Source organism: Gadus morhua, chromosome 2, assembly GCF_902167405.1.
Source record: "Gadus morhua chromosome 2, gadMor3.0, whole genome shotgun sequence".
In the NCBI taxonomy this organism is placed as follows: domain Eukaryota; kingdom Metazoa; phylum Chordata; class Actinopteri; order Gadiformes; family Gadidae; genus Gadus; species Gadus morhua.
In genome coordinates, this window is record NC_044049.1 from 16,279,176 (window position 1) to 16,293,248 (window position 14,073).

General features: G+C 41.2%; 2 protein-coding genes across 8 annotated transcripts; one reads left to right on the top strand and one right to left on the bottom strand.

The window, feature by feature from the left end:
* Nucleotides 1–36: 36 nt before the first annotated feature.
* Nucleotides 37–8,803, bottom strand: cdr2a (cerebellar degeneration-related protein 2a). Its single transcript, XM_030377283.1, has 7 exons — nt 8,537–8,803; nt 7,813–7,925; nt 5,846–5,994; nt 5,241–5,417; nt 3,607–3,939; nt 2,946–3,243; nt 37–1,992 (listed from the first exon to the last, which is right to left on the bottom strand). The coding sequence occupies exons 1-7, from the start codon at nt 8,613–8,615 to the stop codon at nt 1,708–1,710; spliced, it is 1,434 nt and encodes a 477-aa protein (XP_030233143.1). The 5' UTR covers nt 8,616–8,803; the 3' UTR covers nt 37–1,707.
* Nucleotides 8,804–8,841: 38 nt separating this feature from the next.
* On the top strand, nt 8,842–13,866 carry mfsd13al (major facilitator superfamily domain containing 13a-like). Of its 7 annotated transcripts, none has more exons than XM_030377245.1 (9): nt 8,917–8,985; nt 9,105–9,137; nt 9,250–9,516; nt 10,591–10,905; nt 11,167–11,613; nt 12,188–12,342; nt 12,612–12,695; nt 12,917–13,060; nt 13,396–13,866. In XM_030377245.1, exons 3-9 carry the CDS (start codon nt 9,358–9,360, stop codon nt 13,535–13,537), a joined length of 1,446 nt encoding a protein of 481 aa, XP_030233105.1. In that variant the 5' UTR covers nt 8,917–8,985; nt 9,105–9,137; nt 9,250–9,357; the 3' UTR covers nt 13,538–13,866. The 7 variants fall into 7 exon arrangements, with proteins under 7 accessions (XP_030233079.1, XP_030233120.1, XP_030233087.1 ...); XM_030377269.1 differs by having other exon boundaries at nt 8,958–8,985; nt 9,057–9,137; nt 9,250–9,325; XM_030377235.1 differs by having other exon boundaries at nt 8,959–8,985; nt 9,057–9,137.
* Nucleotides 13,867–14,073: the final 207 nt, after the last annotated feature.

Genomic DNA, 14,073 nt, shown 5'->3' on the forward strand with positions numbered 1-14,073 from the left:
AACTGTATTTCTACACTGAGGGACAAACGAAAAAGGTAGAGGCGTTTGCATAAGTGCTTTAATTATTGAACAGGACCCTAGAAGCAGTAATTCCTTCATCCACATCAAGCCCAACAACAACGTTATATTGCTGCAGTTATAGGCTACTGCACAAATTTGCATCTTAGAACAATGATCACCAGCAATAACAATCTGTATATTTAGTCAACTGTAAATACTAGAAAGGCTTACAGCATTTTCTGAAGCACTTACCATCAGATACCATTTTTTAATCCACTACGAAATTGATAGTGCATAGGTTATTAATAATAATTTTAAAAAAAAAAGGTATAAATAGCATTTCCGAATAGAAACAACTATTGTCTAAGTACAGCAACAGTTATCTCTGACGACTATTTTGATATCGAAGATTTATTTAAATAAATTGAGCTAGGGTGTTAATTCAATGTTTATCCAACCAGGTAGGGATAATTACAGTAGTGTTAGTCATATGAATAATAATCATACAAAAATATACTTTATTTAGTAAAAAATAATTTAAATACTAATTGGCCTCCAAACATTTGAGAGTAAAACGCTGTTCAAACAAAAATAATTTAGTTTGTTAGGAGTGACTGTAAGACACATATGGAATTAAATAATTCCTTATTGTCGAATATCAATAAATACAACTGAACGGCATTCAGTATTGGTCAAATTTAAATCTTCAAAGTATTTTGAAGTCAGTATTTAGAAATAATAATCACATTAAAGATCAGGTACACAGTGACATCTTGAAAAGTCAATAAATCATTGAGAAAAATAAATAGTTTGACAATGATAAAAAAGCAAAAGTAGTATCCTATTGGCACTGGACTATAATCTTTTCGTCAGATGCAATTACTATAGCATACAGTGTCAAAACAATCATCAGAACAATCAAGAGTTAGCATTTCTGATATAAAATCCACCTTGTGACCTATTAAGAAATTGTTACAGTCAGCCAATGCATTCTAACATGCATTCTGTGGGGTCTTTTTCTCTGTATTGCTGAGAAAAAAAACCCACAGGTTTTTCCTCAGGAATACCCTTTGATAGTTACCAAACAACTTCAACAGTCCAACCTCTTAACTGTACAAAGCCCTCTATTCAGTTCAGTCCATGGTATTACGGTTTTTGCATTATGAAAAAAACCTGCATGTAATAAGCATTAGTGTGAACAAATGGCTTTGATACACTGTTCATTGAACTATGCTGCAAAAGCTCAAATACTGGAATATAATACTTCTCGATTTTAAATACCGTAAGAGGAATTTCAAGCTTTTGCAAAACTATAAAATACAGCCCAACTCCCCTCTATCAATACATTGACTCAATATTGATAATAATACATATCTGGTGGAAGGAAGTATTCGGGTGACCTAAACAATTGAGGTGTATACCATCTGAGGAGACAACATCGATCAACATTCACGGATAATTTCAAGTGTGTGCCAAAAAAACACAATATAAAATAGTAGAAAGACCGGATTGCCAAACCTTTCATATCCATGGACATGGATGATGTGCATATCTACATACACAGTACAATCGGTGCACAGGGTCATTATTGGAGGTCTCTGAAACAATGGACATGGCATGTTATCCTTTCACCAAAACACTTAATAGTAAAAATGAGTGACACCCCGTGAAAGGTGTAGGAGAATCGTGAGCCAGTGCAGCCGTCAATCAGAACAGAGGACGGGGGCAGGGCCCTTCATCTGGGGCCCTCCGGCGGTTCTGACTCAGGTCCTCCTTGGTCTTCTGGATTCGGGAGAAGATCTCTGCGAAGAGGACCTTGTACTCAGCTGGCGGGCCGTCCTCCGGAACGATAGCCTGCGCTGAGGGGGAGAGGTCTGGGGGAGGCTGGCCGGCACCGGGGCCCCCCACCTGTGGAGTCTGCATCGCCTTGTGGCTGAGCACCCCCGCCGAGCCCCCCTGCTGGCATCGCTGCAGGAGCTCCTCATACTTCACCTGGGAAACACATTATGGGATGATAAATGTGAATCAAATATATATCGAGCAGCTACCTAACTCATGGCTCCTGGTTATCGTTAGGTTGATTTCATGCAGTAACAGTAAACGGCATTGTCAAAGAATACAAGAATCTGTTTATCAGGGAGTGTTAAGGATATAAGGATCACAATAATGATAAAAAAAAAAGGATCCACACTGTTTAGCTATAAAACCTCGGCAATGTTGCTTTGTCATTTTTGTTACGATTTATTTGAAATCATGTATAACAATTATTAATTCACTGATTCACTTTTTTGTCTTTTCTTCTTGCAGGTAAAATAGGAACCCCCCCAATTTCCACTGCATGAACGTTTAAGGCAGCAATTATACAATCCGAGACAACACCAGTTATGTGTTAAGGGGCCCACACAAAGCCCAGACTCAAACCAACGGCCAACTGCCTTTATCCGACCAATCCTTTGCCTCTCTTCTGACCCGTTCGGCAGAAAAGTTGCATTGAGAGACACCGCGAAGATTCCAGCCAACTACATATTAGTTTGTAGGTGTACGAGATGCAATAAGTCTCCTTACCATCGGGTGGCACTACTCTCATGGCGCTAGGTTTCCCCCTCCCAAACACTGTGCTGATTCACAGGTTGTGTGAGAGCAGCACATAACCAACCAGAATATCTATTTGCTCCATTCCTCAGACCGCCAACACTCTCAGACTTTGCATTTTCGGACCAGACACCGTCCGTGCGGTTCCAAAAGCTTCCAACACTGAATGCAACGCTGACTACACCAAACAGATTTGTTATTGAACTTGTCCGAGGCTCCCCAAACATTACTGATGGCTAACAGTTGGTTCAGTGTGTACCACACTTAAAACAACATCAGTATGAGGGTAGACAACACAAGTATGAAGTAAGAAAACACTGGTATGGGGTTAAACAACACCAGTATGAGGCTACCTGCAGAGCACTGTACTGAGCGTCCACCTCGTTCAGCAGAGACACGCCCCTCTGCTTCACAGCCTCCGCCCGCCGGATACACATCTGGTCGTGTCTGCGGCTAAGCTCCTCCGCCAGCGCTCCACTCAGGAAACTGTCGCTGCTGCACCTCTGACGCCCGAGCCTGGCTCGCTGCAACTCATTCTCCGGATCCTCCTCCTTCTCTCTCGCTTTCTCCTCCTCCGGCCGCCCCACCTCGTCATCATTCCTCGTGTCCTCCACCAGGGAGAAGAAGACGGTGTCTGGCAGGAGGCGGGTACTGCAGCGAGACAAGACGACAAAAACGTGCTTGATCGGTCATCCGACCAATCGGTGGTGTTCTCGGCCTGAACCCTACAACAACTCCTTATAATATTATAATTTCAAATAGAAGTTTTGATAGAATTATTATTATCTCCACTTTTTTCATTTACTAGCAATGAGGGGGTTTGGAATGCCTTAACAAAGATGCAAAAAATAAGCTGCAGAAATGAGTAAGGTTGGCCAAGTTACCTCAAACCCTAGTTACCAGGAATAAAGTAAAAGAAAAGGTTTGCTTGGGAAGTCGATTCGACGGTTGATTTTCACGTTTACAACTACCAGCCCATCCTCGTGACACATACCCATCCCTGGAAGACCTCACCTGCTGGCGCGTTCCGACCTCCATAGCAGTCGCATCTCCTCCACCTCTGCCTCCAGCTCCACCTGCCTGGCCTGGCAGCCCTCCAGCTTGGCCAGCTGCTCCTCCAGCGCCCCCTTCTCTCCGGCTGTCACCTCCGTCTCCCGCTCGGCCGCCTGCCGCCGGCTCCGCTCCGCACTCATCTGGCTCTGCAGGGTCTGGATGGAGCGCTGCAGCGCAGCCTGCTCCACCGCGGGGTCCGCGTCCCATAGAGAGTCCCTCCGCCATGGCGGTGGAGCGGGGGAGGACCAGGGCCAGTCGGAGTGCCACTCACCGTAGCCACTGTTGGACCTGGATCTGCATGGATGTAAAAGGAGCCTGCATCAGACCGCAGTGATGGAGCTACTTGGGATAAAACAACGTGGCTGCAATTCAAGTTTATTTCATGACATTGGTGGCATGTGATAAATTATATTGGTATTTTTGTAGAGTGGAAAAACAATACAAATAAGGATATTATATTCATTCTATTTCTATATAATTGTATCTTGATAAATTAAAACATGGGTGTTTGCTGCCTTTTTAATATCCTATTATGAGAACCACCATGATAGACAGAATAACAAACATGCACAACTATTATAGATACATCAATTTACAGATAATAACAAATACATGTCAAGCTCAAGAAATGTGTCCTATGAAAACTGTGAAGATTAGAATATAGAATAGAATAGAATAGAATAGAAAGCCTTTTATTGTCATTGCACGAGTCAAGTACAACGAAATTTTTAGTAAGCTTTCCCAATTGGTGCATTCGAGAAATAAATAAATATATAAATAGAACAAGAACAACAGTATACCAAATAGAAATGTAAATAATGTAAAATAAATAAATAATAAAGTAAAATAAAGTAAAGTACAATACAGCAGTGGGAGGTTAGAATATGAATAGAACCTAACCTTAAAGTTATGTAACAAAATGTAAAACAAGAATGTGTGTTGTACATTTTGAAATACGTATTTATTACGCAAGAGGATTATCCAAAGGCCTTGGGTAGGACTAAGTGGCTCTGTGTTAGCAGGCAGGGGATAAACAGTACTCTGTTTACATGGAAGAATCCAGTGCCCCAGTATGAAACGCACTCACAATCTGAAATAAACTTCCTGGTGTAATCGCTTCACATTGTTTAAACTTCCTTCTTGAGAACAGTTCCTTCTTACCCTGATAATTGCACTGATATCTGATCATAACACACACACACACACACACACACACACACACACACACACACACACACACACACACACACACACACACACACACACACACACACACACACACATATATACAGAAACACACAACACATTAAGGCTCACTCACACACCTGTATCAAACTATTCAATTGTTATTTGTGTTACTATTTCTATGAAAGTTCTATATCATAATCAATTGCCCCTAACAGAGTGCTTGCCACACACACACAGCAAACATTCTTCCTCTACCACTTGCATTCAAATACTCTCACACATAATGTTACCATTCTCTCTCTCTCTCTCTCTCTCTCTCTCTCTCTCTCTCTCTCTCTCTCTCTCTCTCTCTCTCTCTCTCTCTCTCTCTCTCTCTCTCTCTCTCTCTCTCTCTCTCTCTCTCTCACCTGTTTAGTTGCAGGTTGTACAGCTCCTTCAGACAGGACACACTCTGGGCCCCTAGGGTGCGTTTCGGGTCAGCCAACTGCCTCTTGGCGCGCTCCACTTGGGCCGCCTGCAGCTCCTCCATCTGGGTGTGCAGTTCCTCCATATGGCCCTGGAGCCCTTCTACCGTGTCAGTCAGACTGACGAGGAGACAACAGTAGTGGGGGGGTATGCATTTAGCGCTTGAGGATCCAGAAGCAAAACATTCTTGCAATGCGCAATGTGAGCAGAATGATGGATCAAAATCTTCGAAAGCATAATTTATAGATAATATATCATTGATATAATTTTTTGGATTCATTGCGGCAGTGCAGCACGCTATTAATAATGACACAATTAGGACTTTAATATAGAAAACCCAATTAAAAGGACCATCTCTGCAAACACAAATGAATAAACCTGTGTATCAAAAGACAATACACATCAGTGTAAAAAAACACATTACTATAATTGAGGAGCTATAACAGTAGCTTCAATTCAAGGAACTAAAGGAACTTTCATAGTGCAGGTTTAAGTAGTTACTATGAGGGAACCACAGGCCTGCACCATGCCAGGGTTTGATCCAGACCTGTTGATCCTGTGCTGGGCCAGGCGGTTGTCCGTCACCAGCCTCTGGTTGCTGTGCTCCAGGTCCCTGGCCACGAGGTCCAGCTGCTCGTACACCTTGGCATGCTGTTCGTTGGTCTGCCGCAGGAGCTCCACCTGCTTGCTCAGGTACTGTCCGAGGGGTAGAGTCCCATTTTAAGTCGATTACGAAGCGCTCCACATACATAAATCAGATGTTGATGCCAAATTCTCTGGCCCATAGGGGAGAAGAGAGGAGTAAATCATTTCAGTCATCAAGTTTAGCGGTCCTTTATAAGCAGGTTGCAAAGTGCTCCACAGATAGGAATATACAAATCGGATATCGGTACAAAATTGTTGAATAAATGTTACTGTAAACGCAACAAATGTTGTTTTTTAACCGCAAAAAATATGGAGTTGTTTGGTCTTCAATGCTGGGGCATTATGGATAGGGGTGTGTAGCATTTCAACCACTTTATGGCCTAGCCTACAAAGGCTCTTAAGAAGTACAGTAGTTCACCCTATAGCTCTGCTTGCTACTTAGTATTTGAACATCCAACCACAGTGAATCACATATGATCATATGATAGAGTCCTCTCTTGATGCACTGAGGGCAGGTTTGGACATAGGCAAAAGTATGGACATTTTTTAAGTTCATATTCAAAGTTAATAATACAAATGTGAAATTCAGGAACCTCAGAAGTTGAAGCTGAGGTATGGAGGAAAAAAGTTGGATATTGGTCAAAATAAAATACTCAATAAAAAGGGACTTTAGTGTATATCGGTAGAACTGGGGTAAAGCGTGATACTAAACAACGTCACCGCAGTGATGAAAAATATGAAAATGTAAGAAAGATGACCGTAAACATGTATTTCAAGTACAGTTCTTTAAGTCAATTCCCTCAAAATGGTGACTATTTGATAAACCAGTCCAGTCTAGAGTCTAAATATCAACAGAACTAAACTTAAACCAACGATTGGCAGCTATCTAGGTGTGTATCAGCAGGGATAGGGGACTTACTCTGACCTTTACAGTATAGGCTAAGGCTGGATGCTAGATAGGGGTCAGACAGTTATAGATAATCCTATTAAACTCAATCTCCCCTGAAGCCACCGGCCCACTTTCTGCATATTAAGGCTATTATCTCTGACGAATGGCCTGTCTTGCAACCAAGAGATTAATAGTCCAAAATAGGCTGTAGCGACGGCACAATGAATGAAAATAAATTAAGGTTAATTATGAATGTTGCAGGTATTCTGCATGTTACTAATGGAAACTGGTTAGCATGCCCACACTTAGGTTTCAGCTCTATCCTCTTATGGTAAACCACAAACTAGAACATGGATTAATACGGTTGAGCAATGTGGATTTGCATAACAGCACTACAGATTGCTTCATATTCAGGACTTTGCAAACAATGTCATTTACAGATGGTTGTTTGTTCGGCCACCCGAGACAAAAGGTTATGCAATCTTCTCTTGCGCCAATTAATAACTGGCATGATTGGCGACAAACACAGAATGTTTTTCTGTCTTTTAATGTCTCTTTTTTTTACCGGTTGAACTTGTAACAAGGTAAAGAAAAATACATTGTTTGAAGTATTTTAAGTATCATTTTCTGTGATGGTAATGAAGCACTCGTAAAGGTGTCGCTACCATGAAAGAGAATGGGTGTCTAGCATGGATCTGTCAATGCAATACTCTTCATCCCATAAAATGGGGTAAAGTAGGGTTAAATAGCCTACATCAAATGCATACATAAATACGTTCAAATTGGAAGAACAAACTGCCAGGTGTCATTATAAAAATGAAGGTTATTAATATGAGTTGACCAGAGAAGTATACCGATCCTTTGAATGTTGATAAGGCATCACTCTAGGCTGCCAAAACAACAACAACAACAACAACAACAACAACAACAACAACAACAACAAGACAACAACAACAACACCAAGACAGTATTCAGGTCACCTCTATCTCCTGAAGCTGTTCGCCGTTGGTTGCATACATCTCATGCAGAGATTGTTCCAGCTCATGGTTCCTGTCCAGTAAGGTCTTGCCCAGTTGGGCTGCCAATTGGAGATCTATGAAAACACACGGAGACACGGAAGAATCATTCATTCATATCATTCTCAGAAGAAAACCTGAGAACGATATCAATCAGCTGTCAATCAAAGACGATTGACAATAAAGCGCTATGATCCGATAATAAAATGACAACCTTCAAAACAATACCATGACCAACATGAAAAAGAACTGCCTAGGGGAAAAGGGGAGAGAGAAGATAACTCTCACGGGTTATCAGTGAGCTCTCATGAATACAAAGTGTGACTTTCACAAGAGTAGGCTATATTTCATGTAATCGATTTTTCATGATTAAAAGTACTATTTTATTGTTAATCTTTTTATAATGCGTAATTATCTGTAATAAGTATTATACATTATAAATGAATTATTACTATTATTATTATGATTATTATTATTAATAACTGTCGATAAAAAGCGCAGGATGTTTAACATTAAAGACTTGCAACTTTAGAAAACATTTTAAAAGGAGCAGCGGGTAGGATACAATGTTGACATTTGTAGGCTATTGAATCAATTGCTACACCAATCAGATGGTGTATTGCTATAGCAGAAACCCGTTATTATGATAACAATTGGCTGTAGGGCGCGACCGCCAAAGGTTCTTTACCATGTTCGAGATCCTGCCTTCCATACCAAGGCTCTTCATCCTTCTCAAATTCTTCTTCTACTATCATATCTGTTAACATTTTCGGAGGGAACTTTCGAGGATGCCTCCGACCATAATAAAACCAGTGGCCATACAAATATAGATGTGTAGGCTATGTATAGCATTTCCCAAAGGAAGTAGTAGCCTGCCTACTACTTCTCCAGGCATCTCCCGCAACGTGGCAGACAAACGCTTATACAGGATAGACACCCGAAGTGGATTTCAACTCCATTTGACGTCAGCGAGGATAGAACGATGATTGACCAATTGATAATAACTGGGCGGGGCCAACAAATTCCCTTGTCCAATAGAATCTGTGTTGACAACTGGAAGCGGTGCACACATCCTATTTCCGCGTACATTCAACAGGATCTGCAAAGAATTGTCTGGTGAAAGCGTTTTCTACAAAGGTAAATAAAATAACTAAAACGCCGTTGCAAATAATTGATTGCATTACTTTAACTGTTTCAAACGGTTCAAGAAATATAGAAGACGGAAGATGAATTTTTAACGACTGCATCCCATGCAGGACTAAAACGCTACTATGTAAATGTATCCAGAGGTAGGCCTCGATGTTTAAGAGCTGTATCCACAGTTAAATCTTTCATTAATTAATGGTGACGCTCTTGAAGATCAACGGTTCAAATTCTAACGTATACATTCTTTACCAATAGGTTACAGTGACTCTGTGGGACGTATGACATTTAACCACCGAACAGAGATACCCCGCATCAGAGATACCCCGCTCAGGTGCGCGCACCTACGGCGGAGGAATTAACGTCATGCGACACCTGATAAAACTCGGGGCCAACCCTGCAGGCGTGGCCTTCTCCATGACGACTCTCGGTGCTGGCATGATGAACAGTATATTCAGCTTCTATTATGTCAAACTCTTTCTCAATAAGTACCAAATATCAGAGGGTGCATTCCATCAGTCACAAGTATGTCATTTGTGTTAGCATACGTTTTTATTCAGAATATTTGCTGTGATGTGTAGCCTGTCCTTAATATATATAATATATAACTTGTTTACAAGGACAAACAAAATCAGTATGTCTCTCTATGATATTTATCTTAGAATATTCTATTTGTTTATATGTTCATCAGAATAATTTGTCCTAATATACAGCACGATATATTACTGGTATACATGGACAAACTAAATCAGTGTCTCTGTATTTTATTAATGTCAGCATTTGTTATATGTTATTTAGAATAGTGTGTAGCCTAAGCCTGTTAATAATAAACAGAACGATATCTAACATTTCAAGTCTTTTTTTTTTTAACGGAAACATGTTATGCTCAGAACAATATACCAACCCTGAAGGATATGGCCCTAAGAGTATTTGGTCATAGCCTTTGTATCTTACTCCTAACGTATCCAGTGGACTGTAAGACCGAAAGTGGATAGATAAAGGTCACATATGTTTCCTGTCCGTTTTTGTTGTCTCTTTGTTGAATACTGATTCATGCTGCTTGACCTGGCCAAGATATATATGTATTAGAGCTGTCAAGCGATTAAAATATTTAATCGTGATTAATCGCATTAATGTCATAGTTAACTCTAATTAATCGCGATTAATCGCAAATTCTTTTTCTATGCTAAATATCCCTTGATTTTTTTGTCCCATAATTCTTCTCATTTTAATTCTCTTATCAACATGGTGAAGTGCATCGGCTTGCCTTGTGCAAATGATTTTTTATTGATAACAACATTGGCATATACACTGATCAAAACAGGACGATACAAAAAAAGAGCCTATAGTGTAATTAAACGACTGCTTTGAACAAATGTCATTTGAACATAGCAGTCAGGCTACTGCTTCTTTGTTTTGAGCCAAAGAAAAAAAAAAAAAAAGTTTTTTTTTTTTTATAAAGTAATTGCGTTAATCGCGCGATAATTTTTTTAACGCCGTTAAATTTGGTTTGCGTTAACGCCGTTAATAACGCGTTTAACTGACAGCTCTAATATGTATATATTTTAAGGCTTTCATTTCCTTCCTGTTGTCCATCAGGTCGTGTACATGATCTGGAACGCGGTGAACGACCCTCTTTTCGGTTACCTCCAGGACAACTCCAAAGTGCAATGCTGCTCACGCCGCCGCCTCGCCATCCTGTACGGCGCGCCGCTCTACTCCCTCGCCTTTCTGCTGGCCTGGTATCCATGGCGAGAGTACAGCCCCGGCGACTGGATGTGTGGCCTGCATCTCACAGTGGCGTTGTGCGCGTTCGACGGCATGCTGACCTTTGTGCTGCTCTCCCAGTGCGCCCTGTTCGCCGAGATATCTGGCCACCATCAGAGCCGCTTGAGACTCATTAAGTACAACCAGGTGAACAACTTAACAACAAATCGATGACATTTTTCTGCATGCATGTAAATCATTTAGACATTGACTGTATCCAAAGAAACAGACATTTATTTCAAATTAATTTCATTAGGAATGGATGCTTAACTTGGTGCCCATCTAACTCCTTAGCCACACCAATATCATACATACATACATACATGTATGTATGTATAAGAGAGAACCACACCATTCAAAGGATCCACCTCTCCTATCTTTCATCCCTCTCTTCTGTCTTCCCCCCAGGTGGCGTCTCTGATTGGCTCATCCAGCGTGCTGTTCTGTGGCCTCTATTCCAGGAACATGGAGGACTACTCGGCCTTCCAGAGCGCTATGGTTTTGGTGGCGGTGCTGAGCTGCGGCTGCATGTTCTACACTGGCCTCCACAGCGAGAGCCGCTTTGACAACAAGGGCTCCGGCACTTCATCGCCGTCGTCGGCACCGACGGAACCCGGTGACGACAAAGCATCCGGCCAACCGGCCCTCTCGTTCGCCGCGGTGGTCTCCATGACATGCCAGATCCTGTCTGACCGCAACTTCCAGCTGTTTGTGGTCATGAACTTCTTCCAGGTGTTCATGTTGGCGTTCTTCAATAACTTCACCATGATAATCACCGAGCACCTCATTCCACTAAATGTGCTCCCGCCGCTGGCGAAGAGTCTGATGTACGGCGCTGGATTCATATGTCCACAGGTAACCGTGCATCTCTCTATCTCTCTTACTCTCACTCTCCCCTCTCTATCTCTCTCCCTCCCCCCAAGGTCTTTTTGCGACCCCGACTTCTTCCACTGTACTTCTGCTTCTGTTTCCATACACATCCTTATCCCTCAATCAACATCTGCCCATTATGTCACTGTCCCAGCCAAGGTTTGCACATTGCACAACGCTGTTTCCATTGTGGCTATGAATCATTAGGGGGACTGTTTTATATACACGATTGTTTTGCATTAAACATATCATTACGTATTTGTAGATTATAAGACTCTGACCACATATGCATATCATGCGACCCCAAATGGTTTTGGTAAACTCTGAGATTGGACAGTAGGATCGATATTTTGTGTCATTCGTGCTGTAGACCCCATAAAAAATCAAACAGGACTCAAACAGTAACCCCTGACAAAATCGTCGCCTATTATTTTTTCACTTAACAATACTACAATTTGGGGATCAGTTTGTGTTTAATTTCTCCGTAGCACATTCAAGACATCAGTCATTTCTTTGTCATGTGTGTACAATTCTTAAACACTACCTCTTTCCTCCTCAGATCCTAGTGCTGAGCAGCCAGAAGCTGCTCCTTGATCTTGGGTACTACAAGATGATTCTGTACACCTTCTATGTAGAGGGGGTCATGGCCATGGTGATGCTGGCCCTCGGTCCCCAGCACCACTACGTCCTGGCGGTCTTTCTCTCCGTCAACATGTAGGACATTGATGTTACATTGTTGTTACAGTCAGGACTCACACACAGTTGAATTGGTGCGGATTGTTCCAAAGCAAGAGTTTAGATAGAGGCAAAGGATGTTGTGGTTAAGGTCCTATTTAATTGGACCACATAGTCCAATATATGTGCACTCAATGTGTGTGTATGTTGTCAATATGCCTAGTATTTAATGTGTATTTAATCCATGTATGTCTGCTATGTTTTTGCTATCCATGAAAGTACTCCATGAATTTGTTTCTTCTCAATAGGGTTTTAATACAGGCATCGTTCAGTTTGTTCAACTTGCCTTTGGCTGACATCATTGACTCAGACCTACAGAAGTATAAACGCAGGTAGGATTTGTGTGTGCAAGTGCTCGCACGTATTGGTCGTATATTTAAACTGATCGCTCATGGTGATAATTGGAACAATGCAGCAAAGAATCTAGTCTTGTAATCCCAAATGTAAAGTTGAAATGATGTGGTTGTCATTCATTGACATTGCTCCTATCCGACATGATGTATACTGTATATACTGCGAAAGATTATTCATTTCCCCCCCTCCCCATCTGCAGCTCTCCTCTCTCATCAATGGTGTTCGGAACCAATGCTTTGTTCACCAAACCTGCCCAGTCTCTGGCCCCTATGCTCGTGGTGACCATCCTCAACCAGTTTAACTATGAAGACCTGAAGGTTATCACCAAGACCTCCAACCCAGAGTAAGAACACAAAGATATTTCATAAGAAAGCCTACGGAATATGTAATTTCCTCTTTCTAAGGGAGTTACCGTTTTTAACGGAATGTCCACTCTGTGCTAAGTTTGTGACTTGCAAAACAGCTCTGTCTGGTTGGTGTCCGTCTTCGTCTTTGGTTTATCTTGTATATCTTGTCTCTAGAACATTCACAATCTTTAAGTATAACAGAGAGCAAGCCGCAAGTATTTTAAAATAATTATATAATTAAGAAAAAAAGATGGATACATGTTTAAACAATGCTGACTCATTAAAACGCTAACGACTTTTATAATCACGTCTGCTCTCGTCTTACTTCCAGAGCCACGGAGAGCCTGCACAGCGTCATGTTCTACCTCGTGTGTTTGATCCCCCTGATAATCTCCACCACACAAGCCCTGGCCTGGAGACCGTTCTCCATCCGCAACAGTCACACAGTCGACACAAAGTACATCGACGGATAACTTCAGCCGCAGTTTAACCTTAGACAACTAGTTTACAGTTGTAGGTGACGTCAATGTAATGTAGCATTTTAGAGGACAAGGGATCTTTGTAATTTACTGTGGGGGGTTTTCTGTCGTTACAAAGGGAACTTTTATATTACAAGCCCCCATGTTGAAATTAGTCTGTGAATGTTATCTATGTTCTTCAAAGCTCTGGAGCCGGTCTGTGCCTTCTTTAGTTATATTCTACAATGTAGTAGACGTACATATCTTGATTTGTTTTTGTGAATGAGGGAGAATGTGGTTTGGTCTTTTTTTTTGTGTTTTTTTATAAATCAAATCAAACAATCGCCTAATTTGACTTTGTATTTGTTTATTAAGAAAAAATTATGAAACTAAATTAATATACAATAATATATAATGCTGCATTAATAGTTTAGCCACATCTTGACTGGATCTGTGCTGACTTAATTGATGGTGAAGCAAAACAATAAAGTATGTGATTTGGGGAAAAATAGTTAATGTCATTATTTGACCCTTCCATCCTTCCAGAAAAC